At 39.7% G+C, this 26,477-nt stretch overlaps 1 protein-coding gene across 1 annotated transcript; it reads right to left on the bottom strand.

The window, feature by feature from the left end:
• IARS2 (isoleucyl-tRNA synthetase 2, mitochondrial) lies at positions 1 to 26,461 on the bottom strand. The gene is made up of 23 exons (XM_058019518.1): positions 26,258 to 26,461; positions 25,687 to 25,809; positions 24,698 to 24,854; positions 23,579 to 23,727; positions 23,438 to 23,487; positions 23,232 to 23,341; positions 23,056 to 23,146; positions 22,558 to 22,673; positions 21,285 to 21,454; positions 20,407 to 20,497; positions 20,064 to 20,215; positions 18,976 to 19,136; positions 11,594 to 11,696; positions 10,893 to 10,986; positions 5,601 to 5,709; positions 4,739 to 4,841; positions 3,668 to 3,793; positions 3,161 to 3,292; positions 2,476 to 2,582; positions 1,530 to 1,675; positions 1,184 to 1,374; positions 513 to 657; positions 1 to 401 (listed from the first exon to the last, which is right to left on the bottom strand). The coding sequence occupies exons 1-23, from the start codon at positions 26,459 to 26,461 to the stop codon at positions 247 to 249; spliced, it is 2,985 nt and encodes a 994-aa protein (XP_057875501.1). The 3' UTR covers positions 1 to 246.
• Between the last annotated feature and the right edge of the window lie 16 nt (positions 26,462 to 26,477).

Here is a 26,477-nt window from a genome sequence, read left to right on the forward strand (position 1 = left end):
TTATTTTTAACCACCCTTTTTATTAAGCTGAAAAGTGATACACGCAAGTAGTGTATATATATATATATATATATATATATATATATATATATTTATATATATATACACACACACATATAAGGTTCCCCAAAAATACATGATACCTCCTGCTCAGGCTGGGGCTTAAGCATCCGCTTCTACAGGTTCCAGTTTGCAGACCTGCTGCTTCAGCCACTTGGGAACAGCTTTTGCATAGGCATTTTGTCTTCACGTGCTCCCCTTTCCAGCAGCAAGGACTTGGAGGCACCGTGGGCAGGGAGTGCTTGAGGACTCGGCCGTGTATCTCCTGCAGCGAGGGCATTTTGCTTTGGCAATGGGTCGGGCTATAACTTTGTATGAAGATTGTTCACAGATGTCACCACCTGTCAAAGAAAGTGGAATTGCTGAGAGAGAGGCTGGAGCTGTAGGTAAGACTCAAGCCATGCACAGCCCTGTGTTGTAGCGCAGGAGTCTGTCTGGAATGGTTTTCTTACCTTCCAAGTTAATCAGAAAGGTCCCTTTTATGATGTTTGCATCTGAAGGTATTTCTTTGGGGAACTCGCTCAGCAGGGTTGTCTGGGAAGCCATCATTATCTCATTTAGCTGGGAAACACTGGAAGTTTCTTCAGCCTGCAGTGCCTGGGGGACAGAGAGCTTTCAGACTTGGAACTTGGTTTTGTTCCTCAGCAACATCCAGTCTAGAAAATAAATGCTGAGCTGTGGCTCCTAATGGAGTGGATGGTTTGAACCAAGAGTCTGATTTACTCCTGCTAGGAGGAGGGGGACAGACTTGAACTGCAGTGGCCAAGAGAAAGGTGCCTGAGGGCCAAGCAGCTGCCCATAAGCCAGGGACAGGGACAGCAGCATCCCACCTTGGGATGCTGCATTAGAGCATTGCCAGCAGGGTAAAGGGGGTCCTCCTCCAAGAAACCAAAGCCGATTTTTTATTGGGAGGGTGGTCAAATACTGGCACAGGCAGCCCAGAGAGCTGGCAGGATCTCCATCCTCAGAACTATCCAAAACCCAATGGACAGAGGCCTGAGCAAGGAGCTGTGCTGTACAGGCTCCAGCAGTGCCTTCCACCTGAACCGTTCTGTGAGTGGTAAGTACAAAGCAGAAGAAAGTTTTCACACAGGCAACACTACTCTTAGTTGCATTTTTTTACCTCCATTAATTCAAACAGCAATCCAGGCTCAATTACAATGATGACTTCATATTCCAAAGAGTTCTTGCCAGAGATGGATCCAAGGAAGGACTCTCTCATTGCACATGCACCTTCTATTGCTTCCTCAATGCCAGGCTTCTTCCATGCTGAGCTTGCATTAATCCAGCCAGTACGAAACACACCCTCTGAGTCTTGAAAGCAAAACAAAGCAATTCTTATTTTAGTCTATTTGGGTGTTTATGAAATGAATAAAAAAGAATGGCATATTTCTGTAATTGCATTCCTTATAGCTGTGTAATTAAACAGTGCACTAAAGGAATTGCTTAGCAGTGGGTATGTGCTTTACCTTTCTTGTAAGGGATGTACTGGAACACCTCCTCTGCCAAGTGGGGCAGGATGGGTGCAAAGGAGCGGATGATGATGTCCAGAGCCTCTGCCAGCACGGTTTGACACGAACGACGCTTAGGATCCTTGGCTTCTTCGCAGTAGAGCCTGCAAGACAGCAGGGAAAGCTGGAAGGTGTTGCTATGTTCATGTTTCTGCTCAAGAGCCACGCTTCTGGGACTGCCAGTGGACATGCAGAAGTCTCACATCCCCAGCCTTTGTAAGGAAAGCTTTTCTGGGGTGCCCTTTCGTAGGAAAGCACAGTGAGCTGCAGACAGACCATCCGCATCTGCAGCCACAGGAAAGGAGTTTGTCATGGGAAAGCAGATTCTCTACATGGTAATTGGAGGAGAGAGAATCTGTCCTTAGGGAGCTGGGCCTGCAGCTGTCACCCTTTGGTTCATCTGTAAACCTCAGCATTAAGGCTTCTTTTCCCCCCACTCCTCCTTTACTCATGTTCTGGCAACTACAGATCAGTAGAACCTCCTCCCCTCCTACCCCATGAAATAGCCCTTGCACATTTACACAAGTATTGGTCACAGTCTTACGATTCTTTCACTGATCTAAAAAACCAGATAAATAGGCTGAGTTGCACAGCTAACTGCTAAAAGCCCTTCTGCTGTCTTCCCAAATTCAGATGCACATCCTTTCTGGGTAAAAATATAGATCCAAGACTCTGTCTTTAAATATTTATTTGGTTTTAAATGTGCTCGTTTGATGACCTTTTAAAGTGTTCAGTACCACCAGTGGACAGAAGAGAGCACAACAATGACAGCCACTCAGCTGAATGCACTGAGAGGTCCTTGGAGATACCTGTGTTCACCAGCATTCATGAGGAACCTTATTACCTCCATCTCAGATCCATTCCTTTCTTTTTTCCCTTTCAAAGGCAGCAGGAAGGAACTCACCTGTCCTTGATCATGCTGAAATAGAAGTTAGACAAACTTCTGGAACAGAATGATTGCAGCAGTCGAACAACTTTGCTATAATCATATTGTTTGTAAGCTTCTGTAACCTGGGAGAGGGAGGTAAGAACAGTGCATTGGTTTGCATCACACACCGCCTGATAAACTAAACTTACAGGAAATGGAATGAGTGGCAAAAGGTCTGGCAGAAACTTTAAAAGGTTGTTGGAGGGGAAAAAAAGTTAAGTCAGTTAACAGTTAGGCCAAAGAAATAATTTCCATTCAAGTCTGAGTGGAAAGAAAAGGGGAAACCCCAGAAACCTTGCCCATGGTTTCAGCAAAATGGTTCTGACTGACAGAAATGTCAAAGTTCTGTACAACAGCAAATTTCCAAAGCTCTAGTTTTTGGGTTTGTTTTTTTTTTTTTTTTAATATCTAACTATTTTTAAACACTTCTAATTTGAGCCCTTAGGCAGTGAGTGGGAAAATCTGGTTGATGTCCAAGTTAAGAATGTAAAAAGTCTTCGTCAAAAATTGAGATGGGCTTAAAGGAGCGTGCATTGCATTGAAGGATCCTTTGTGGTTGTAATGTGCCTGCTTGACACACACATTTCACTCACACATCCAAAGAAAATAAAGCCAATGGAAAACATTGCACACGTGTTCATCTAAACACAATTCCCCTTACCTTGCTGCCATATTCGTGCAGTAAATGCAGCATGTATTGATCCACTATGTACATCTCTGCAGGGGGGATGGAATCTGTCTCTGGGTTGAAGCCCTCCACATTTCCCAGCATGAAGCGTAGAGTGTTCCGGAGCTACAACAACCCAGAGCAATTAAACATTATTACCCTTCACTTTAGATTAAACACAAAATGCTCATGTTCCATCACTAGCTAAAATTGACTGCTTTTCAAAATGATTGTGTGCATAGTTACAAAGGCATCATAAAGAACACAGGGCAAAAGGACCTACAGAAAAATAACAACTGGCTGTTTTCACAAAGCACAAAGCTGTGAAATGAGTCTTTTCTCAGCACACTTTACTATTTGACCCACAGGTGTAAAAAGCAGTAGTACCTCCCTAAATAAGCTTGGAAAAGCTTTCTTTAGGCTAAAGACTGGAAAACTTTGTAAGCAAGACACAGAGAACCTGTTGTTGGGATGAATAGTGTTGGCAGTGGTGGCTCTTACCTTGTTGATGTCATCTCTGGCAGCACTGAGCACCAGAGGCCCAATCATCACCTCCGTGAAAACATTGGATTCCGCCACCCACCAGCGGAGAACATCGGCACCGTATGGAGGATCCTTGGTGTGATCCTGAGGACAGAATGGAAAGCACAGAGCCATAGAATAGCTCCAGCTGAAAGGGATCCATTGGGATCCAGTCCAACTCCTGTTCCATGCAGGACTACCTATAATTTTATGTGCCCAGAGGTTACTGTGCTTGGAGGCTTCCCCTTCTTTTAGTAATCCACACCTGCAGCACTCTGTGTACAGGCAGTGCTAGAACCCAGGTAAGCTGAGAGAAACTCATCTGCAGCCTTAATTCCTCTGAATGCTTCTCATTAAAATAGCCATGTTAGTATCTAAAACTACAGAGGTTTTTCTTCCCCTTCAGACTGTTTTCAACTCTGAAAACGGCTTTTCTCCTTTGTGAAAGCATAGGAACAATTGTGTGTTTTAATTAATCAGATAAGCAAGTCATGCAAGGATTGATTCTTTTGTCTAGTGAGTTGCAAAATCTGCTCAGCAGCCTCAGAAACAGCACCAGTGGGACTGGGGAGGGAGGGAAATTCAGAGCATATGAATGCACTGCAGTGCAACCTCCCTGACCAGGGAATGCAGTTTCCAGAGTCAATAAGAGCCTGAGAGCAGACAGATTGCTGGGGTGAAGCTGCTACATCTGACTGCTCCACTGCCATACTTGGTAAACTTCAGTCAGTCTCCCAGCAGAGTTTCATTATTTTAATTTAATTTTTTTGTTTGTTTTTATTATTCCTCTTCTCCATTACTCCATCAACACTGGTAAAAAGGAACCATCCTACACCCTCTGAATAGTTTTCTTTTCTCTTAGTAGAGAATGAAGGTGAGGGGTTTTCTTGCACTACAGTAGAAGCAGCACAAGTCAAGGTTTTCAGACCAGCCAAATGGAACTGCAGTATAGCCAAAGAAGAGCCTGACAGAATTCTGCCACAAGACAGCAGAATCTGTCAGTGAAAGGTTTTAAGTGGCAGTTCTGAGAAACTCAGGAGCTTGACCTACTTCGCCTCCATTGATGACGACATCAGGGTCAACCACGTTGCCAACAGACTTGGACATCTTCTCCCCTTTCTCACCAACAGTAAAGCCGTGAACCACCAGAGTCCTGCAGGAAAGATTTTAGTGAAAACAAAACCCAGGGAAAAATCTATGCTAAGAATTGATTTCTAATGAGGATAGTCTTAAGTCAGTGCACACAGAAACCCTGTTTTGGTGAGCCTGAGGCTCCATCCCGAGTTCAACCAGCCATGAATATACCCTGTACTACCATCCATGGAGAGCAAACAACTTTATTTTCCTCATTTAATTTTGTTCTGTAAGATTGTTTAGATATCTAAGGCATGAGTATTTCAGATTAAATAAAGACTAAAGCGTTATTTACTTTTTAAGCCAATGCATTTCCCAAAATTGCCCAGCCTCCTTGCAGCTGAGCCACATTCCCCTTCCCTATGCTCTCCATCTTCTAGGAGATAAATGGTGTGCCACAGCTCCAGCAGAACACAAGCACACAGCTATTCCCAGTTCCCTACATCCTAATGTTGAATTCACAAGTCAGTGATCTTGGGAGATTTGCACATTGCACTTCCCAAAGAATTTCTTTAATTGTGGGAGTGGGAGAGATAGCAAAAAGCCCCTTGTATCTGATAATTACTAAGAATGAAAACATTATTAGAATTATGATAGAAAACAACAGTAAATTAATTACAATCTACTATGAGAAAACCTTTATACTGAAAATATAAGAACACGAATCAGATACTTGGTACTGGTTTGGTTTCTCTTGTTTATACACTACTGTGCACATTTCCAAAAGCCCAATATTCAATAAAGGGACTAGAAATGTATTTGCAATCCACACACTTACTTGTATGGTGCCTTTTTTCTTGCTGCCACACTGGTTAAGAGAGAGGACTGAAACCAACCTCCCAGCTGGTCTTTTCCTTCAAGGTATGTATCTGCTCTCTGATCTGCACCTTTAAAAACCAGAACATTTTATTTGAGATATCAGACCTTGTATCTTAAAACAATTAACACACAAAATCTCTGAAAGTGATTAGTAACATTTATCTTGCTTTTTAAACCCAGTAAGTAAGTTACTTTTCTTAAATGGTGTGTGGTTACTTAACCACGATACAAGGGATTCATTAGTATTGCAATTTTTAAAAGAATCCAAAACCTGCCACACTCCAGAATTTAACAAATCAGCTTGCTCTCTCCTGAACTAAATAGCAAAATTATGAAAAAAAGCTATCATGCTCAGATTGCTTCACAGAAGTCCTCAGAATACTTTTCAAGTGCTCCTAAACAAACTGCAATACCCAAGAAAAGTTCACATACTTTGGAGTTAATAAAAATCTATGCCACCATCTGAAGCGTTCCCATTTGGAATGACACAAGGCACAGAGGTAAGGTGCCCAACCAGCCCATGAAAGGCATTTACAGAGGAGAGCAGGTAGCTTTGGCAGTGACCACAGCTCTCCTGTGACAGAATTTACATTTTTGGTCACTGGTGTTCCAGGAAGATTAAAAACTTTGGGAATGAGTTAGGACAATGTGGGAAACAAGAAAGCCTGTTGGGGATAGAGGCATCTGGAAAAGCCTGGCTTGGGAAGGCTGAGTAGAAATATTATTCCCTGTAAATACACACATAGAACAAAAGAGGAATGGTAGGGAAGAGCAAGTGCAGCTAATGAGTACTTTAGAGGAAAATTGGGCTACAAGGCAGGCAGGGTATTAGCCTGACTGCACATTAAAAGCAGAAGAGCTAACCCAGCTACTCCACAGGGTTGAGAGAGGACAGCACAGTTTAAATGGCTTTACTGGTGGAATTCAGTCGCTGCAGAAAAAGGTACAAACTTGTTGACTCAAGAAGTCCCTCCTTGTCCTAAGCAATCCTAGACAGGTCACCAGAGTGAGAACAGAGTAATGTGAACACAGCAGAACATGCAAGTCAAAGCCTACAAAGGTGCAAAACCATACACATATTTGCCAGGAGTTTAGTTTTGATTCTGATGGTGTTGCTTTCTCAGTATTCAGACAGAAGTTTCTCTACTCAATTTTTATTCACTATCTCCTCTTTTCCTCTTCCTACGACCCCTGAGACAATGCTTCTTTCTGCCGCTGACACACTTGATTTATTTGTTTAACTTAATGGAAGTTTCAATATTAGATCCATCCTGCAATAAAGGGAAGTTCAACATTACAAAGGTCAAGGCCACACAGCTCCAGGTAGCACAGGAAAAATGTGTGGGTAGATATAATGGTTTTTACACATCGGCTCATTTGGTCAAGGAAATCTACAAAGAGTCTGGGGTTTAGAAGTAAAGTAAGTAAGGAGCAACCTTTGTATTAAGAGACTGCAAAAATACTTGTGAGGACTAGATAAAAAAAAGAATATTTGTGGTAAGGAAGACAGTAACATTAGAAAATCTGTAACACATTTGTTACTTACAACTAGTTTATGAGCCACTGGTTTTAGAGAAGTGAGCTTTTCATGGAAATGCCAGTAGTTAGAACTTGGAGGAGAGAAGAATTTCAACAAACAACTGATTACAAACAGCAAAGTGGATTGGGCTTTTCTGACAGGAACTAGTACATCTGGCAAGCTGGCTACTGGTGCTTGCAAAGTTAACAGAGGCCTGAACGTTTTATCTGTAAAATACAAACATGGGGTTTGCATATACAAAACCTGCCTTATAAGTAGCTCCCCTTCCTCAGTTTTGTTAAAATTGTGATTGTTATATAAAAATTAGTTACAACAGTGCTCACTTTTTTTTTTTTAATAAATGGAGAAGTATGTCCAACAACCCCAAAGAGACTTTTCTGTTTATTTTAACTGAGGTATAGTACATAGGTCGTTAAAGAGAATTACAATTTATGATCCTCTGGTTTGGATTTCAAGATTCCATATCTTTGATCTTACAGACTTTGACTTTTAGATTAAACATAATGTATTTTAATGCCAGGAATGAACCAGCTAAGATAAATTCAAGCCTCTCAGTCAGCACAAAAGTTTAAACACTTAGATAGGCAAGCTGTAAAATAATCACATTCATTCAGTTAAAAATTAGCCAATAAGATAGGGAAAAAAGTTATGATGTTGAAAACTACCATCGTTGCAATACCCACAAAACTGTGGGTAAAAAGCTGTGTGACTTTTACCAGTGGCAAATCACATCACAATAAAGTCCAGTGTACATTTTTATATGAAATATTTTTAAAAAGAATAATCTCAAAGTTGTAGTGAAGATGGCACTCTGCCCATGAGGAAAATGTTGGAGAATTTTAAGACATTTTCAGAAATCTCTTAAATGGATGCTCCATAAGGAGCAACTGAAATGAGCTCTGTCAGAAGGCTGAACTTCAAGGCAAAAGAACAACAGAACAAGTGCTGGGCACCACAGCATTAAGTATTTAAAATTAGCACATGCTTTTGAACAAAATTTTGCTTTTACCACACTTTCTTTTTGGAAGCAGTGTATTAACACTCTTCTACCTCACAGCAGCATTGTGAAAATGCAGTTATCTGTGTCTGAAGCATGTGTAGCAAGAAACAAACAGGATGAGAGGGCACAACAATAAATTGTTCAGTGAAAACAGTGTTAGGCAAACAGAGCATTAAGAAAGCAAACAGCATCCCCAGGAAATTTTAGGGAATTTCACAGAACGTTGCACTTGTGGATCTGCTCTCAGTGATGCCAGTGAGTGCTGTTTATTTCACACAGTCTACTTGTAGCTGTACAATTTTGGGTTTGTGACTACAAATCTAGTAGCCAAATCTCCGATTTTAGTGTGTAAGTTGCAGCTGCCCCACTGCTGACATGGAATGGTTTGGTTAATCTGTCATTTAGCTACAAGTGGTACTTTAGGCACACCCAGGCTGGAAAAAGGAAGCAACCATAATTTAATGGAACAAGAGAAACTTTAGGCTATGTCCATCAGAAATAGGCCCAGTCCCTGGAAGGAGATGCAGTAGGACAAGCATTAGAAATAGGACTATGCAAGGGCAAAAGGTAATGCAACCTATGATTTACACCACTGGACTTGGCTGTCACTGAGCAATTCCTTTATCCTCATTCAGCAGAATCTCTCTTCTTGCCCCTCTTCACCCCCTTCCCAACCTGCTTTTTTTTTGCTGACAGCAATCTGTGTGGCCATCAGCCAAGGGGATTCATTTTGTAACAGCTGGACCTCCTTTACTGAGCTTGGACACAGCTGGGGCAAATGCACTGAAAACTCAGGCCAAGTTCTGAGTCACAGAGACGCTGAAGAGAAGGAATTATTTTCACAAGACTGGAACTGACAGGGAGATCTGTAACATCTGTTATTCCTGCTAGTTACTAACAGATCATTGACTTAGAATTTTCAATAACTTGAGTTCAGGGCAGAGCGAAACAAACATTAGTCTCAGTTTTAGTCATCTTTTATATCCTGTAGTAGCCTGAAAGTAACTCGTGCTCTGAAAGAACCTCTGCCACCAACACTGACAGAAGGCAGCAACAACCTCTGCTATCACTCATCTCCTACCACAAAATTAGTTCTTCACATAATGACATTCTCCAAGCAATCTAGGATTTCTCCAAGAATTCCATCTTTTTTCCTCCAAGAGTACTTTGGAAAACAACCCCACCCACTGGTCTATCTGTAAGCCTTACTTATTATCATTGATATTGGAAGAAGTTCTGCAAAAAGCTTTAAAAACTGGAGCACATTTCGGAAATAGATGACAAAACTCTTAATTCAACAACGTCTCTTGCAAAGTTTCATGAAAGGTGAGTTAAACCAGTAATTTGATATGAATCACAGACTGTACTTCACTTCTGGCAGTGGCTGGAAGCCTCAGTTACACAGAGAAAAGGTAATGCAATTTTTGTGTCATTCTGGAGAATAAATGGGGTTAGGAGGTTTTACTGCTGGTTAGCCAGTGCCCAGCTTTGACAGCAGTGGGGCCCACTCCAGTTATGTCACACAGCAGAAGATGATGCCTTACACACACCAAGCTCCAGCAAATTTCATTAAGAGAGAGGGCTAGGTAGAAAAGAGCAGCTTGTAATAGTTCCATGAAAGAAGTCTGTATTGTGATGACCCAAATATTTATTAGACACTACAGAATCCATATGGGAGCTTTACACAGATTAACAACGAATCCAGAGCCGTGATTCTGCTATTCCTTACGAAAAGTTACCTCCTTTACAAAGGATTCGAGGACTGAGGTGTTCAGCTCTTTAACAATGCAAGTTTGTAACTGCATAAAATACCACTACTTTGTTATAACTTTCAAAATCAGAACATTTTTAAAGAGCATAAACCTCAATATATGTAAAAATCTTCTAGAAAACTAATGTTTGCTGATGGTACATGGTTGCCTGACCATGTTGCTAAGAAATAAAACTCTGGTACTAACGTGTTTTATAATTCAGCAGGATTGTTATCATGCAATTGTGTACAGAGGGTTTAAAGTCCAACAGACTTGATGTATGGCACCAGACTCCTCCTTTAGAAAAGACTCCTGACTTTGCACTATCCTTCAGGCAAACAGTGTGTATTTTACATCTTTTTATACAAATATCTATCTGCTACCTACTGAGTAGCAACTACTGGCAGTAGGAGCCATAAATAGCATATAGCAAGTATAAATATTTTAAGCCACAAGATACTGCTTTAGTTACTGAAAGTAATGAGAAGTGAAAAAGCACACCTACACTTTTAAATGATAAAACTTAGACTCAGCAGCTGATCTCAGTCTTTGCTATTTGTCTGTGCTATTTGCTTCAAATAGCACAGACAAGCATAGACTGAAATTTGTTAACTAAAAACAATTTAGGAGTACCAAGTAGCATCAAAGTACCTTGGCTGTCTGCGCCATGAGACTTTTCCACTCAAAGCAAGTATGAGGTGATCAGCAGTTACACAGTACACAACATGTCAGAATCATTAGAGCAGCATATTAGAAAAACCTCAACTTTAATTGTGCTGAAAATGAGTTTGCCAACATTAAATCCTTATCTTTACAAGCAAAAGCAGCTTTAAAAGTCACAGACAGCCCGCTGATGGCATAATCTGCCTCAGTTGTGCTGACACCAACAGTGTCACACAGAACAGTTACATTTTGCTCTCCAAGTATTTTAAAATAAGGATCAACATAGGGATTCTTTACCTTCCAAAACATGAGCCCAGGAAGTTCCACTGTCAAACCAAATGTCTAGGACATCCTGTCCCTTGACATAATCCGAAACATCATGACCACCAGCCTACAGAACAATTGAGAGAACAATTATTAAATAAGGCAAATAGAATACTCGACATCATCAATGCTTTTCAAAGCTAGAAATAAAGCAAATTTTGTTTCTGGACCAGTTTTGTACAGGTTCTGTTACCAACTTTGTGAGTGAACACAAAATAATGGAGGGAATTTTTGACAAGAGTTTTCACATGGAAACTCAAGGTAGGGCAAGGAAAAATTACAAAGAAAATCTCAAATGGCACAGTAACACTACAGCTTTGTGGTAGCTTAAGTACACAATTGTTAAAGAACAATAAAAAGTTAGGAAGAACTAAGTAAAAATTCTAATCCATCTTAATGACCAAGATCTAATACATATTTGGGCTCATAATTTGGTTAATTAGGATGTCACTTTCCTCCTGATCTAAGAGGAGGATGGAGATTTCTGCCCTGAATTAACAGCACAAATCCAATTGTGTGTGTGTTCTGCCCCACTCAGATCTCACTTTTTGAACATTCCTTTCACAATGAGGGTACAAGACTGAAGAGGACCATGGGAATAAACAAAATTTTTCTATTCTTTCCCATCACTCAACTGTCTTGAGCACCTGCTGTACCTGAAGTCAGAAGTTTACCTTTGCTACAGCCTCTTTTGATAAGAGTTGTTCAATAGGGAGGGCCCACCATGCATCTGTTCCTTGCTGCTCCACTATTTTGATCACATCTGTGATGGTTTCACTGGGTTAGGAGGAAAAAAGGGGTTTATGAATGGAGGAGTTAATCACACCTTTCCACAAGCATCCCAGACCCAAAGCAGTGAGAGAAGCTGATACACAGACCAAGCTACTAGAACCTGTGATTTTCCATCTTCTAATCCATACAAAACTTGACAGAGCTTCCTGCCTGCATTGAATACTTTCTGGCTTTGCCTTCCAAGATGGGAGGATTTGTACAACATGCAAAAACCCACATGGATTCCAAACATATTCTTCTGCAAATACCTCATAATTGGGACACTCAGAAAAGATGCCAGCAGCTTGAAAATTTCTAAAATCAATTTTATTTGCTATTTATTGACCTTGAATTTAAAGAAACTACACAAGTATTTTCCCTCAAAATATCTTCTCTTTTTAACAACAGGTTTATTTTTCCTACTGGATACAGAGACTTTGAGAACTCATGTGGAAAGGAGGAGTGAGGAAATGACAGCTTCTCAAGTAGCACACACACACACACACACACACACATATACATATATATATATATATATACACATCTTAAGCTTCCAATGAGCAATATATATTATAAATTGTAATAAATATAAATATTTTAATCCAAATAATGTAAGAAACTGAAAATTCTGCACCCATAGAGGATGATAATAAACAACTCAATATACACTCTGAAGGCAATCTATGAGTCCATATCATATAGCACCAGCTAGGACAAAGGTCCTGAAAATAAACAGATATTATGGAAATAAGAAAAATTGAAAAGTTAACTAAGCATTTTTTCTGATCTGAACAGAGAAGGCAACCCCAAGGTGTGCAGTTCTGTGCACTACTTATGACACATTCAATCCTTGGCCCTAATAGGTAAGGCTATAGGGAATTGATTTTTAATATTGCTTAATACCAAGTCTAGACATAAATTAAAGTATCTTAAAAAACCAAAGAGGAACCTCACACACTTTGTCTTGCTGATTCACAGACCACTTGCTAAAGAGGTGATTTTTAAGACATCTGCTGTATTTAAGGAGTACAACAGATCATCCCAACCTGCCAAGTTCAAACTAAACCTGCTGTGTTACCCAGGACACCAGAGATTTGTTCATAAACCGAGAAATGAAGACTTAATCAGTTAACTAATTTCTTGACACCATATTGCAAAAGGGAGAAAAGTAAAATAATTCTCTGGCATAATTTTCTTAAAAACACACAAGGCAGATGATCTTCTTCAGTCTTCACTCAGTTTTGTGTTTGGTTTTCAGCACAGTATTTTACTGCACTGTTAATAAGCTGAGCTACATCACTAAAACATTGAATGGACTCTTACACTCAGGGTTTAAGCATGAAAACTTGTTCTCCAGGAAGCTGTAGAACAAATTACTTCAGTTCATGACATGAGGTGCAATGGCGAGAAGAAAATCCAGTTTTGCTCTTGACTGCTCCAATTGCAATGACAGAATATCAATTTTGTATCAGTCAATCACTCATCAATTAATCAATTCACTTCTCAAAATAAATTCCCTGTAGAACATCTGAGCAGATTGTCTACAGGGAGAGGCCATTAAGCAGCAATACTCACACATGGCCATCCCTGTGGCACCACCACCATTCTGCCCTTTCAAACCTGCCCAGGCATCATTCACCTTCCATTTTAATGTAGGACACAATTTATGGCTTTGTAATTTCTCTTGCTGAAACAACACTGAGAAGCTCCAGTTGTGAACAGTACCACTTCTTTACAGAAATATTTGCACAGAGGCCTGTTTGTCTGTCTATACTTCCAGTTTTGAGAGTGTTACTTCTCCAAGGTAAAAGCTAACAACAACCCCAGTACAGGTACAATTCCTGGCAGGTAGCTGATGTGCAACCCTTATGTCTTGCCTCCTTTACCCTAAATCTCCAAATTCAGAAAGCTCACAGGAAACACAAAAATGAAATTTGCCTCAGCCTGGACTAAACTATTCCTCTGAATTTGTCTTCTGTAGGATGAGTACCTTCCACTGACAAAGCTGGATTTACACCCTGACCTTTAGTGATGACACTGCAGCACCCAGGAACATTTTAGAAAAAGCAATACACAATATTATTTTTTACTCTTTGCCAATAGAATTTTCCACCTTGGATTCTTCTCAAATACACTATCAGTGTATTTTTAAAGACAGTTATAGATAACCAGTTGTCTTCACCTGAAGATTGGAAGAGCTCTGTCCACAGTTTCAATGCCTTCTTCTCACTGGCTGAGTCTTACCCACAGAACTCACCAGCAAAAGACAAGAGTAGCTAAATTAAAAAGAGGATGATTTACCCTAAAACATGTTTATTATCATGTAAAAGATTTGTGTATGTTGAGTGATTCATGCAAGAAGTAATTCAGTGCTCAGCTACTAGCTCTGGCCTCAATGAGAGCCAGAAAAATTCTCTGAACAGGAATCACACCCACAACTAGTACAGAAAAGCTACCAGCACATCTTGTAAAGCAGAAAATTTAAACAGGAACTAAGCCTGTCTTCCACATAGTTTTTTCATATTGCAAACACACTTCTGTGGAGGGACATAAACTCCAGTGATGAATTAATTTCAACCTATACATTTTTAAAATATTCAACAGGTATTTCACAATATCAATATTTGGAGGGATTTATAAAAGATGATAAATCCAGCTATAGAGCAAAATTAACAGTTATCTTGGACAGCATATAAAAATATTCTCTTAATAAACTATTTTTTCCTTTCCATCAGAGGTGGGGGAGGGGAGAGAGAAGAAGGAAATAAACCTTTGCTATTACTGTCCCTTGGGAAAGCATAATAAAATGCCTGCCTTCATTTACAGTAAGCATTGCCAATGTCACACAAGACTTGTGTAGCCTTGCAGATACCCCATTCCCACAAAACATACCATGAGCTAACCTTTTATCGAGTATATTGCCATGCAATGCAAAGATTAATTTATGAAGAGCAGATTTTTTTAAAGATATTTTTGTTACACAAGAACCAACAGGTACAATTATGCTACAGATAAAAGTTTTCAGATAAGTCAAAGAAGGTCAGATTTGTGTTATCAATTACTTACAAGAAACAAGGAGTCAAGGACTGTGAAGTCAATTTTTTATTGACCAATATTCTCAAAATTCTAGCATAGTTTCAAATCATGTTTAAAAAGACCCCAATATTTTAGCAGTGCAAGTTTCTTTCACTATACAGTGTTTCCCTAGGGAATATAAGTGAACTTTAATGAACATTTTATAAAAGGAGGTAGTTTAGATGAAAGACTTCCAGGGTACCTTTTCAACAAATCTTTTTTACTCCTACAGTTCAAAAAATACAAGTCAAACAAACCAAGCCCCTGTACCTATCTCTGCTCTTCTTGCAGGATCCTTATGATAAACTTGACTTCAAGGAGAAACAACTTCATTTAAAGTATCTGCATTATAAGGAGCAGGACTTTTGCAAAGTACTTTTCTGTAAGGTGCAAGTGAAAACCACCTTGCTCAAATAACTACTCATCACTTTATAATCTGCAGCCTTCAAGGTGAGCATGATAATTCCCGAGTGAGCCATAAAGGCATTGTAAAACTTTGCCCTTTATTCAGGGGCTATCTGGAAGAACTTGCATTACGTGTCCCTGCTACGCTCTGACACCCCTACGGCAATTCACGCTACCACGGCTCCAGCCAATCACCCGGGAGCCAGGTATTGATTATCCTGCACACTTATTTAATCTGTTAACAGAAATTAGCCAGCATTAAGATACAGGCAGGAGCAGAAGAACACAGAGCCTGATGTTCTCTCCATCTCCTTTCCAACAGCAGCAGAGAGGGAAAGTTATCTTCTGCTTTACAAGAATGTCGATACTACAGCTGTAAGTACTATGGGGATGGTAAGCTGCTACTAATTGCAATTCACTGAAATGTCTTCTTATTTTAAAAAACAAATTAGAGCACAGGACAGACCTCCTTCAAAACCACGTTGGGTTTTTTTTTCAGAAATTTGATTTATGTGTTAATCAAAGTCACAGGGATGTGGACAAAGGCATTAGAATGATCTTTGCATTACTATTATTTATTACCAATATCCGAACAGTGAGTTTGTAAAGCAGTTATTGCATGAGGTCAGATTAAAGTTTGTATTACCTGTGCTGAGCTACTACTGTAAACACAATTCTTATATTTTAGTTTTGGAGCTTTTTCTTCTTTTCCATGAGTTACAGAGCTTCCTAGATGGAGAATGTTTTCTCTTGAAATCTGTTAAATTTTGAAAGCTGTCACACAGCATAAGCATCTATTTGTGCATGTACTCTAAATTACTTTTAAAGTCTTTTTTCTCCATTTGTCCAGAAAAATCCCACAGAATCTCACCTCTGTATTCTTACTGAAAATGGCAATAATGAAAAAGTGCTCTCTCTTTTCTCTCTCCTATAAGGAATTTTTAATAATAATTTTTACACTCCTAGTCACAATATGATGCAGCATACTCTGCATATAAGAATTTAAACATCATTGGTATATTAAATTTCTAGCCATAGATGACAATATAATTGAATCAAATATCTTTTAGGGTTATAGGGGGGCCACAGCAGCAAGGAGACACATGGAGATTCTGCACTGAACATCACAAACTACCTCTTGGCTAGAAAGACTGGATTGCTGGTGTGGCAAAACCCTGTTAGAGAAAGCAGCTCCACCTTGAAAGAAGGGCTTTCAGCGCCTTTTCATGGGATAAATTCAGGGACAACTCTCAGAGGCAAACAGCACTTTATTTGAGGGATTTTTTTTTTGTTTTTATAAGTCTTTTTACAGGTGATACATGAACAAGATCACTCAAGATCGACCACTGGTGCTCTCATATGTAACAGCAACTCCATGTGGACTACACTGACTTCCAGTGGAGATGCTGTTACTTTTGATAGCCACTCACAAACTCCACAGCAGCTGCTACTGAAAGGTTGTTCATCCAGCATTCAAGTTAAAAACAGCTCATGTTTTGAAATGCAAGTTATTTACTGGTGTTTTAACTATATTAATTAATCATACCAAGTATGAAACTTAAAAGTTCCACATTAAAAAGTATGTCAGCAACCTGTTGTAATATGGTTTTCAAAATGATTATGCAAATGTAACAAAACAGGCTTATCTGCAGTTTTCAATAAGAACTGGTGTCCAGGAAAATGACCTATGAATTGACAGACTGTCTTCTGCATTTGCCTGTCACTTCTATAGGCCAATATTCTGTGCACTTCTACTCCAGTTACAGAAGTCTCCTACAGTTAACTTTACAAATATATAATTTTTAGAATATTTAATGACTGCTTTACAATTTCCTTTGAAAATTCTACCAAGAGTAAGTAAAGTTAGAAGTAAAGAGTACTGGCTATAAATGAACATCTGAACCTGTCAGTCAAATGAAATAAATCTCTTTTCAAGCATAGTGAATATGTCTGTTTTTTTCCTAAATGCCTCTCTATTCCCCAGATCAATTCTGCCCAAACATGCCATGCTGTCCCTTCGTTCACTCCCCTGTAATTCTTGCTGCTGGGCCAACACCTACACACAAAGGTGGAGGTGTTAAGCTGTGGCAGAGTTTACCACATCAAAATGCTGTGATTGCCACATTGTGCACAATTTCGGGAATAACCTCACACAGCTTCAGCACTCACAAAAGGCAGGTGCTTTAATACAGGTCATGGCCTTTCAAAGTGATTTTACTATAACCTAAGGGAATTCCCATATATCCCTCCTTTCAAATGCTTTCTGTCCTAGCTCCTCAGTGTTCAGAAGGAGCTCCTGTTTCATGGTGCCCCTGAGTTTTGAGTGCCAACTGCTGGACTGGTTTCCATTACACTTTTTTGCTTGTAAAACTATATATTTAACAATTTTTAAGCAACACACACAATCTCAAGGCTACTCTTCAACCAGAAAAAAAGAATTCCTCTGAAATAGTAGTTTTTTATAGAGACACACACCTGCTTTTTTGCAGGTAAAGTGGTTTTATGTCCCACAAATCCTCCACCCATTTATTTCCTGATGTGTGTCAGCATTATTCAGGCACTCTAAACGACATTGTGGCTACTGTGGTCTTTTCTCACAGTTATTGCCTACAGTGAGAGAGCCAAAGTACATCTCTCTGCACACCTACACACCCAGTCACACCAGGTGAAGTTAAGGACTACCTGTCTAAAGTCCATTCCCTGCTCTCCACACCCTGAGCCTCACCTACTACTGTCTACTATCTACTGCTTGTGTGCTCAGCACAGCCTCTGGAAAACATGCTAGACTCCTGCAGTACATTTACTCAACACCAGAATAAAAAACAAGTTCTGCAATGGTATTCAAGTTCAGCTGTAAAAACTTACAAATTTTCACAAAAGGTTGTAAGGTTAAGGTGTACAAAACTGAGTTACACCAGCATATCTCAAGGCAGAAAAAAATTATGGAACTAATTCAATAAATGTGGAACTCCACAATACTCTTTTTATGAAATCACTTCTAGAGAGCATACACAACTGAAAACCTTTGTTCCCCAAAGAAGTAAAAGCAGAACTGTGTTACTCCTTACAGGAAAGAAAAGGAACATATTTGGTTGTAGTAGTTTGTAAAACAAACTTTCCTTGTTTTAAAGCATAGTTTGTATTTCCTCTGCATTATGTTGTCTATAATTCCTGAAATGCAGTGTTTGCAATATCTGGATACTATTAACCAAAAGATGGCAGAATCAGACTAGCATCTGAAGATCCAGACATACCAACCATATAGCTAAGGGCCAGTTACGCCTGAAGCTGCTCTTTAAAACCACTCCAATTTTGTTTTGAAACAAAATGCACTTATTTATTCTGCAACCAGTGTGGTTAAGCCATTTCAGATCTCACTGTCACTTAACTGCCAAATGCTATTTTGACACAGTACCTGGACTATTTAATGTACAGTGGTACAATTACAGTTGCCATCTATTCTAACCACAATCTGCATTTCACTGCTTGCTTAAATGGAAAGGCCAGTCATGACTGTCAGCTCACTGAAGATGAGGGATGAAAACAGCAATTAATCTCAAGAGCAGTTTGCAGGTAACTTAAGTATGTAAGTAAATTGATTCCTATTATTTATGTGTAAGTCACTTCCAGCCACAAGCTTTTGATTGTTTTAACTTAAATCTAAATTAGATCTGCAAATAAACAACTACAAGTAAAAGCATGTATTCCTACTTGAAATAATAAGAAGTTTTATAATATCACTAACTGTAGCACAACAGACAGTGCTTCTTCTGTCACTTTGCAGCGTCTAAGGCTAGGCAGGTACCTGTTTATCAAGCATTCTCCTGTGCTCTTCTGGTAAAAAGCAGGAATTGGGACGCCCCAGCATCTTTGCCGTGATATGCACCAGAATGTCCTTCTGTCCAGCATCTCCAGCATCCTGTTCATTGCAGATGTAGGGATCACTTTCACTTTTTTCAGCACATCCTATGAAGGAGACAGTGAACTGTTGAACATGCTTCAGCTTTCCCACCAATAATGTTAATGCTGCCAGTAAAATATGGTACAGATCTACTCTCCCATTCCCAGTATCAAACAACACATTCTCAGGCAACTGCCTGCTGCTCTTCAGTAACTTATTTGAACACTGCATATACGGTGTATTTCCCAACCAAACCCCAGTTCTCTGATTCACTAGCAGACAGACCCTAAAAATGAGTTTAAAATGGCATCAGTGACTGAATCTGAAGTTTAAAAGCTGACTGCATCTTGTTCTGTTGTCTACTTTGAAAACCCACCTTGACACAAACTGTCTGTAGAGGGCTACCACTCACTCCCAGCCCTGCTGAGTAACCACTGTGTTTTCATCCATTCTAGATAAAGATGGAGTATATACCTCATGCCTTAATTAGAATAAAATCACTGCTACCCTAAGGCACTGGCCTGAATCTTCTGTATGGATCTACATAACTTCAAAGAGCAAACGACCCCAAGCCTTAAAGCTAGGACTGTGACAAAATTAACAGGACAGCAAACAGATATCTGACCACATAAGGCTAGCCTAACAAAAAAAAAGGTAATTTTAACAGTGATTAAATTGTCTTTTCTAATTTAATTCCTTGAAACATCATCTTTTAAAAATATTTTAGGAAAAAAACCATCAGTAGCTCTAAGAAACTTCTGCATCTGTACATAAAATGAGCAAATATACCAGTCAGTGCAGCGACCCTGGATTATCAACATTGACAAAAGAATTGACAACATATTTCACTTCAACAAGTAATTAATGCTTTTCAACTACTGCTCATAAACTCTAGAGAAGATAATATTCTGGAGAGAGTTACAGCAAGATTTTTTGGTTGATTCCAAGTAGCATCAGTTGTCTCCAAGTGTCTCATAAGAAAGGAAAATTACCTGTGCTGCAGCCTTCACATCTGCTGTGTTTACAAACCACTGTTTGCTGGCACGAATAATAATTGGTTTTTTTGTCCTCCAGTCATAAGGGTAACTGTGCACATATTTCTCCTCTTTTAACAAACTCCCAGCTGCTTGAAGCATCTTAATGACTGAGAGAAAAAATGAGGCAAGATTAAATTTCAGTTTGAACATATGGCTGCTGTTAACCTCAACTTAGTCCTTTTCATAATCAACACTTAGCAAGAAATGTCAAAATATGGCCAGTTTATACAAACTCTCAAAATATACCTGCAGGACTGTAAGTGATGAAGTAACAAATGGTCAAACACCAAATACTCACCAGCTTCATTCCCTTCTTCAAGGACATTCTTGCTTTTAAGTTCAGGACCTGCTGCTTCTGTGAAATACCCACTTTCATCCACAAGGCAATCCTGAAAATAAATAAATTATTCATGTCAATAAAACATCATGTGGCAATTTATTATCATTTTGGTATTCAAAAGTGAGTTAAATACTCTACTGGGTGACTCCTTTTCTGATGAATAACAAAATATTTAAGTACACTTCAGATTTAGTGAACTGCAGTTTAGTAATTTACCAAGTAAGTGAATTTCAGGTGTCAGAAGAAACGAGCACCAATGCATTTGCACACATACTACAACTATTACACAGCACAGTCACTGGTATTTTAGTGACTTTTCAAACAAACAATGCAAAATAAAAGCAAACCTAACCTTCTCCATGCCCCATATCCTGAATCTTCACTCCCATCAATCACAAACTGGCTATGCATAAACGAGCTGTATTTACATATGTGTTTAAAACAAGCTTTGCTGAAAAAAAAAGTAACAATGACCTACATAACTGGTGACTTACTGATCTGCATGTAAAAGACAATTCTGAGTAGTGAGAGTCAATATCTGAGAAACATTCTCTGTGTTCTCCTTTAAAAAACAAAACCACATAAAGAGCAGAAAAATCTGATTCTAACACCTCCCTGTAAGTTTTAATTAGCAGAAGGAAACTTCATTCTTTTATTCTGTACACATTTCCTTAAGGTTAGTCTTGCATTCCTGCAGGCCATTAGTGATACTCACACTTCTGTGAATGCTTCAGAATATTTTCAAGCTTTATGCACAAATGAAAACAAATAATTTTGGTGTCACACAGTCAATCAGTTGCAGGAAATCAAGAGCAACAGCTGAAAAGATAAAGTACCGTTGTCAGCTGATGGTGGGAAGCTACGCTGTAATCTTCCATACCATGAGCTGGGGCTGTGTGAACTAATCCTGTCCCTTTTGTCATTGTCACATGATTTGCAGGTAACAGGGGAGAGACTCTGCCAGGAATGGTGGGATGAGCACAAGAACCATCTGCCAAATCTGCACCTGAAAAATACAAACAGAAGATAAAATAAACACAACTCACACATTCAACTTCTTCTATCAGAGAGCAGAAAAAACCACAAGTGGTTAAAAAAAAACCAGAAGAAATGTTATTATTAAAGCCTTGCTGCAAGTCACGAATCACAGAGATTAAGGAATGTGCCATATGACAAAATGGTGTTCACAGAATGATTTTCTCCTAGAAGGAACATGATTAAGAACTGCCATCACAAAGTTATGTACACAAATACAGAAAAGTAACAAATACAATTAATTACTGAACATATGGGAAGTTAAAAACAACAGGTTTCAATATAAAATTTCTTTTTTAACAAGATCCAACTCTATTACTCTTGGATGTTGTGTGCAAATAGTATGAAGAAAAAGTTGGAAGTATGATTCAAAAAGGTGGAAGCTGCGAGAAAAAACACCCTCAGTAATTTCATCATTAGGTAAAACAAGACTTCCTCTGAAAGAGAAGGCATGGAAAGACACCAAAAACAACAAAGAAAAAAGAAAATAAAAAGTCATAGAAACAGAATCCTCACCTCCTTTACAAATGCCAGCACTGAACCACTGAAGGAGGCAAATGAATAAAGCTCACAAATGACACACCAAATCCCAACTCATGACACTGAATCCCAAGCCTGCCTGTTAAGAAATGCCACTATGCAGTTTATTAGGGTGCCAACTCAACTGCTTTAGTTTGTCCAGATAGACAACAGCCACCTACAGTACCTCACCAGTCATGCTTGTAACTAACTCATGCAGTACCAGTCATGCTTGTAACTAGTCCCCTCTTGTCATCAACAATGGATGGAAAGACAAACTGCAGTGTAATTAAGATTTTGATACTGAACAGACTACATGTGGACTTACACTCCACACCTCATTTTTCCCCACATGATGCCATGAATTTTAAAAATTCATTTGAAATCTATGGATAATAATTTGAGCTACAATACACCAACAGTAAACCTGACAGACTCCTCCTCCTTGTATTATTTTAGTGAAGCATATTCTCAAATTATTAACACATTTAAATGAAGCAGTATTCAGACACCTACAAGCAGATCTCTAAGCAATTTAACAATTATAAAACCTACCTTTACACGTTGATACAACTTCAAACTGTGTGTCCAGAACAGCAGCTGTAGATTCAACTCTATCTGCAGCAAGGATGAAGTGCTGTCCAGTTGTTGTGCATTTTACAATTGAGTATCTGCAATGCAAATGTGAATTTATGATACTAAATAATTACAAACACAACAAAGCTACCAATTTGTGAAATTCTTCATCTCTAAAAGACAGACAAGCATGCTTTACATGTCCAATTCACTCACAAATCTCAAAATTCAAGGTAACCTTGAAGAAGAAATAAGAAATGAAGAAGAAGAAATAATTTAATAAAAATTTAGGCAGAAATTAATATATCAGTAGATATAGAATAAAGCTTACAATTGCAACACTTAAAACAAAAAACCCCAACAATACCCAAAAAATATGCCTTAAGTAAACTGTAATGACAGCCCAGAATGTTTTAATTTTGCTGCTAAATACCAGTAGGGATTAACAGACAACTGAAGCAAGTGGATGACACCTACGCTGAGTCAGGCATGTAACAAACTGCTTGATTGGCTGGCACAGTCCAAGGTTGCGTGGTCCAGACTAGCACACTAGCAGGGGATGATCCATCTACAGATGGAAATTAGGAGTACTTTAATCACAGGTATAACAAAAATCAAAGCTGTCAGTCTCTAAAGCCACAGAGAAGTCGTACCTATCACAGAAGTCAGCTTAGGTGGCGACTTCAGCAGCGGAAATTTCATGTACACAGAGCGACTGATGTGCTGCTCGTTGTACTCCAGTTCTGCCTCAGCCAAGGCTGTTCTGGTACACATCAAACACAAGTTACACGCTGCAACATCAAAAGCTACTGGCATCCTTGCTAAAATTATGAAGACAAAATAGTAAGTTGATTCTTACTTTGTTGAAGGGGACCAGAACACAGGTTTATAGTCCCGGTAAATTAAACCCTAGAGAGGACAGTGAGGGGAAAAAAAGAAAGTTAGGAGAAACAAAACTCATGAAAAATCAATACAGAACTTCCATAGAAGTTCAATATACCTTATCATACATCTTGTAGAAGACTCTCAGCTGGTTTGCTTCGTACTTTGGATCAAATGTAAGGTAGCAGTTGGCCCAATCTGCCATTACACCCCAACGAATGAAGGCGGATTTTTGTTTCTCAATTGCTCTTTCTGCAAATGCTCTGGCTGAAAGGAATGGCTCCATTAAGCACATGGTTTAGCACACTAAGATCAATAAAATATCACTTAAAATGCACTATTGATTTTTTAGTAAAGCCAGAGCTGAATGTAGTGAACCTATGCCCTAACCATTATGGTTCAAAATACATACATTTCAGATTGGTTGTTACAAAAAATGACTGCAAAGAGTAAACAGGCTTGGCACTTTTTCACTAACACAGGAATATTAAGTACATGTCCTTAGACTACAAACTTTCTTTTTAAGAAAGGGGGGGAAAATATACTTTGTTAGGAAGAAAAATTTCTCAAAATAAGTTCTCAACATAAAACCAATAAGAGTGAAAGTTAACTCCCTCTGTTTATGCTTATTCAAAATTTTCTAAGTAACATACATCTGAAAATAAGTTAGTCCATTTCATTATCACAATTTCAAATTAAAGAATTTTCAATTGCTCATTACAAAAGGCTTTGCAGCTGAATGATGATGCCTTTCAACCCATATTGTATTTGAAATTATTTCTTCAAAACATTTTCCATGTAATACACACTTTCTCCAAAAGGGTCCCCCCTATAGTTTTAGAGGATTGTTAAAAAGTCAACAAATACATTCCTACTTGTGATACTGAGCTAAGCTGTCCTGAAAGAGCCTGACTTCTACATGCATCTTTTCAGTTCCCAATCAAATTCAGCCTTCAAAAACCAAAAGGATGCTTATCTGATAAATTGCAGCTTCCTGCCACTATACACTTAATCCAAGCAGACATCCAAATCCCCTGCCCTCCTTTTGTTTTTTTCAAACTGAGGGTCAATGCTCTGCATGCCCATTACCGCAACAAATTAAGCTTGTGTGAAATTATCCCACTTCATCAGACTCCAGCCTGCTCTACCTGCTTGCCAAATACACCCAGTGATCATAGAAAATGTCACCAATAGCTAAGAGAAAAGGCCACAGTGAAGTCTAAAAGCCTTCATTTACCTCTCTGCCGAATTTCCATCGGTGAAAGATTTTCAGCTCCTTTGACTTCTGACAGTGCCTTCAACTCAATTGGCAGCCCATGGCAATCCCACCCTGGCACATAATGCACTTTATAACCTCTCATCACATGGAAGCGATTGGTGATGTCCTTCAGAATCTGAAAAGCCAAAGGGTCTGTTATCACTTTAGCTCCCCCTTATGGAACAGCCACATTTGTAATTAAGCTCCTCCTGTTTAAAAAATACCATTATCAAAAGCTGCAGGATAAATTTATATTTAAGACCAGAGAAGCTCTGGGTGCCCCATCCTTGGAAGTGTTCAAGGCCAGTTCGGATGAGGCTTTGAGCAACCTGGTGTAGTGGAAGATGTCCCTGCCCATGGCAGAGGGTCTGGAACTAAATAATCTTTAGGGTCCTTTCCAATCCAAACCACTCTGTGATCCAAAGACTCTGCATTTTTTTTTCTTGCTTATCATTTTGTACATTGGCAGAACCTTAGAGGACCTCTGATCCAAGGACTTCACAACCAGTGTAACTGAGAGATGCAGCTTATAAACTCGCAAGACTTGAAGTGAACAAATCTGACTTACTCTCTTTTTTAAAACACTGAGCTGGACCTACAGCACTGGCCTAGAGCACATTACTGCAGCCCAAGCTCTGGCACTGGGACTGTGAGAAACTGTGGGTGACAGCTCACGATTTGAGTCTTTCAAACTTGATGGTCAGTGCAATGCTGTGAATCTCAAGGCTGAATCAAAAAGAACACTGAGCATTCAGTACATGGTATTTATGTTGGGGTATAGTATCTATGTCAACATGGCAAAATATGGCATACACATAATCATACTATTGCTTTTTAAGAGCCCCAAAGACCAAAATCGCAAACATTTTAAAGTGCTATTGATTTAAATGGGAATGGAGAACACAGGGCACATGACGGCACGTTTTTACCACTTCACAAGAATAAAGTATGAACAAGTAAGTATTTACTTTGTTTAATGCATGGCCAACATGAGCGTCTCCATTGGCATAGGGTGGTCCATCATGTAAACAAAATTCCTGTTTTGTCTTCCTTTGCCTTTGCCATGAGTACAGTTCCGAAAAACCACATTTCTGTAGAAACAACAAGAAAAAGACCAAAACTATCACAACTCTCTGTACCCTCAAAACGTCTGGATGTAAAATTTACAACAAAAGCAGGCAGGCAAACAAATACAGTTTTCTAAGTCCGCAAGAGAAGACATTAGTGGGTTTTAAGTAAGAAAAAGGCCAAAGAGGGTGAAATATTAGGCCTGAGATTATAATCCTAGCACTGCACTACCCGGACGGTCATTACTCTCCTCCAAAACAAACTGCATAAAAGTTATGACTATCCAAACCAAAAATATCTCAAGAGCTCGAGCTTTTCTAAAAACGAGCCCGGACTCGCCAGAAGTTCTCCCTGCGCGGCGGGACCGAACACAAACCCGGGCGGCCACCCCCGCCCTCCCGCCGGCCGGGGCTCGCCGCGCCCGGGGCAGCCCCGCTCCTCCCGGGGGAACCGGCCCGGCCCCGGCCGCACCTCCTGCGTCTTCAGCTCCGTCTCGGGCTGCAGCCGCCCCGGGAGCTGCGCGGGGAAGCGGCTGCGCGGCAGCAGCACCGTGTCCCGGTACCGGGAGTCTTCCCGGCTCTCGGCCGCGGCCTCCGAGCCGGCGGAGCGCGCCCAGCCGCGGGCGGCCCCGGCCCGGGCCCGCGCCAGCGCCGGCGCCCGCCAGGCCCGCAGCATCCTCACGGGCTGCAGC

The sequence above is a fragment of the Melospiza georgiana genome, chromosome 3 (assembly GCF_028018845.1).
Source record: "Melospiza georgiana isolate bMelGeo1 chromosome 3, bMelGeo1.pri, whole genome shotgun sequence".
Lineage (NCBI taxonomy): Eukaryota > Metazoa > Chordata > Aves > Passeriformes > Passerellidae > Melospiza > Melospiza georgiana.

Coding starts and splice junctions, on each gene's coding strand:
- IARS2 (XM_058019518.1), bottom strand. CDS start 26,461: ATGCTGCGGGCCTGGCGGGCGCCGGCGCTGGCGCGGGCCCGGGCCGGG. Junction 5,710..10,892: donor CTGGGCTCATGTTTTGGAAG/GTAAAGAATCCC, acceptor TGGTTTTTAAAG/GTGCAGATCAGAGAGCAGAT. Junction 1,676..2,475: donor TTCAGCATGATCAAGGACAG/GTGAGTTCCTTC, acceptor GCTGTCTTGCAG/GCTCTACTGCGAAGAAGCCA.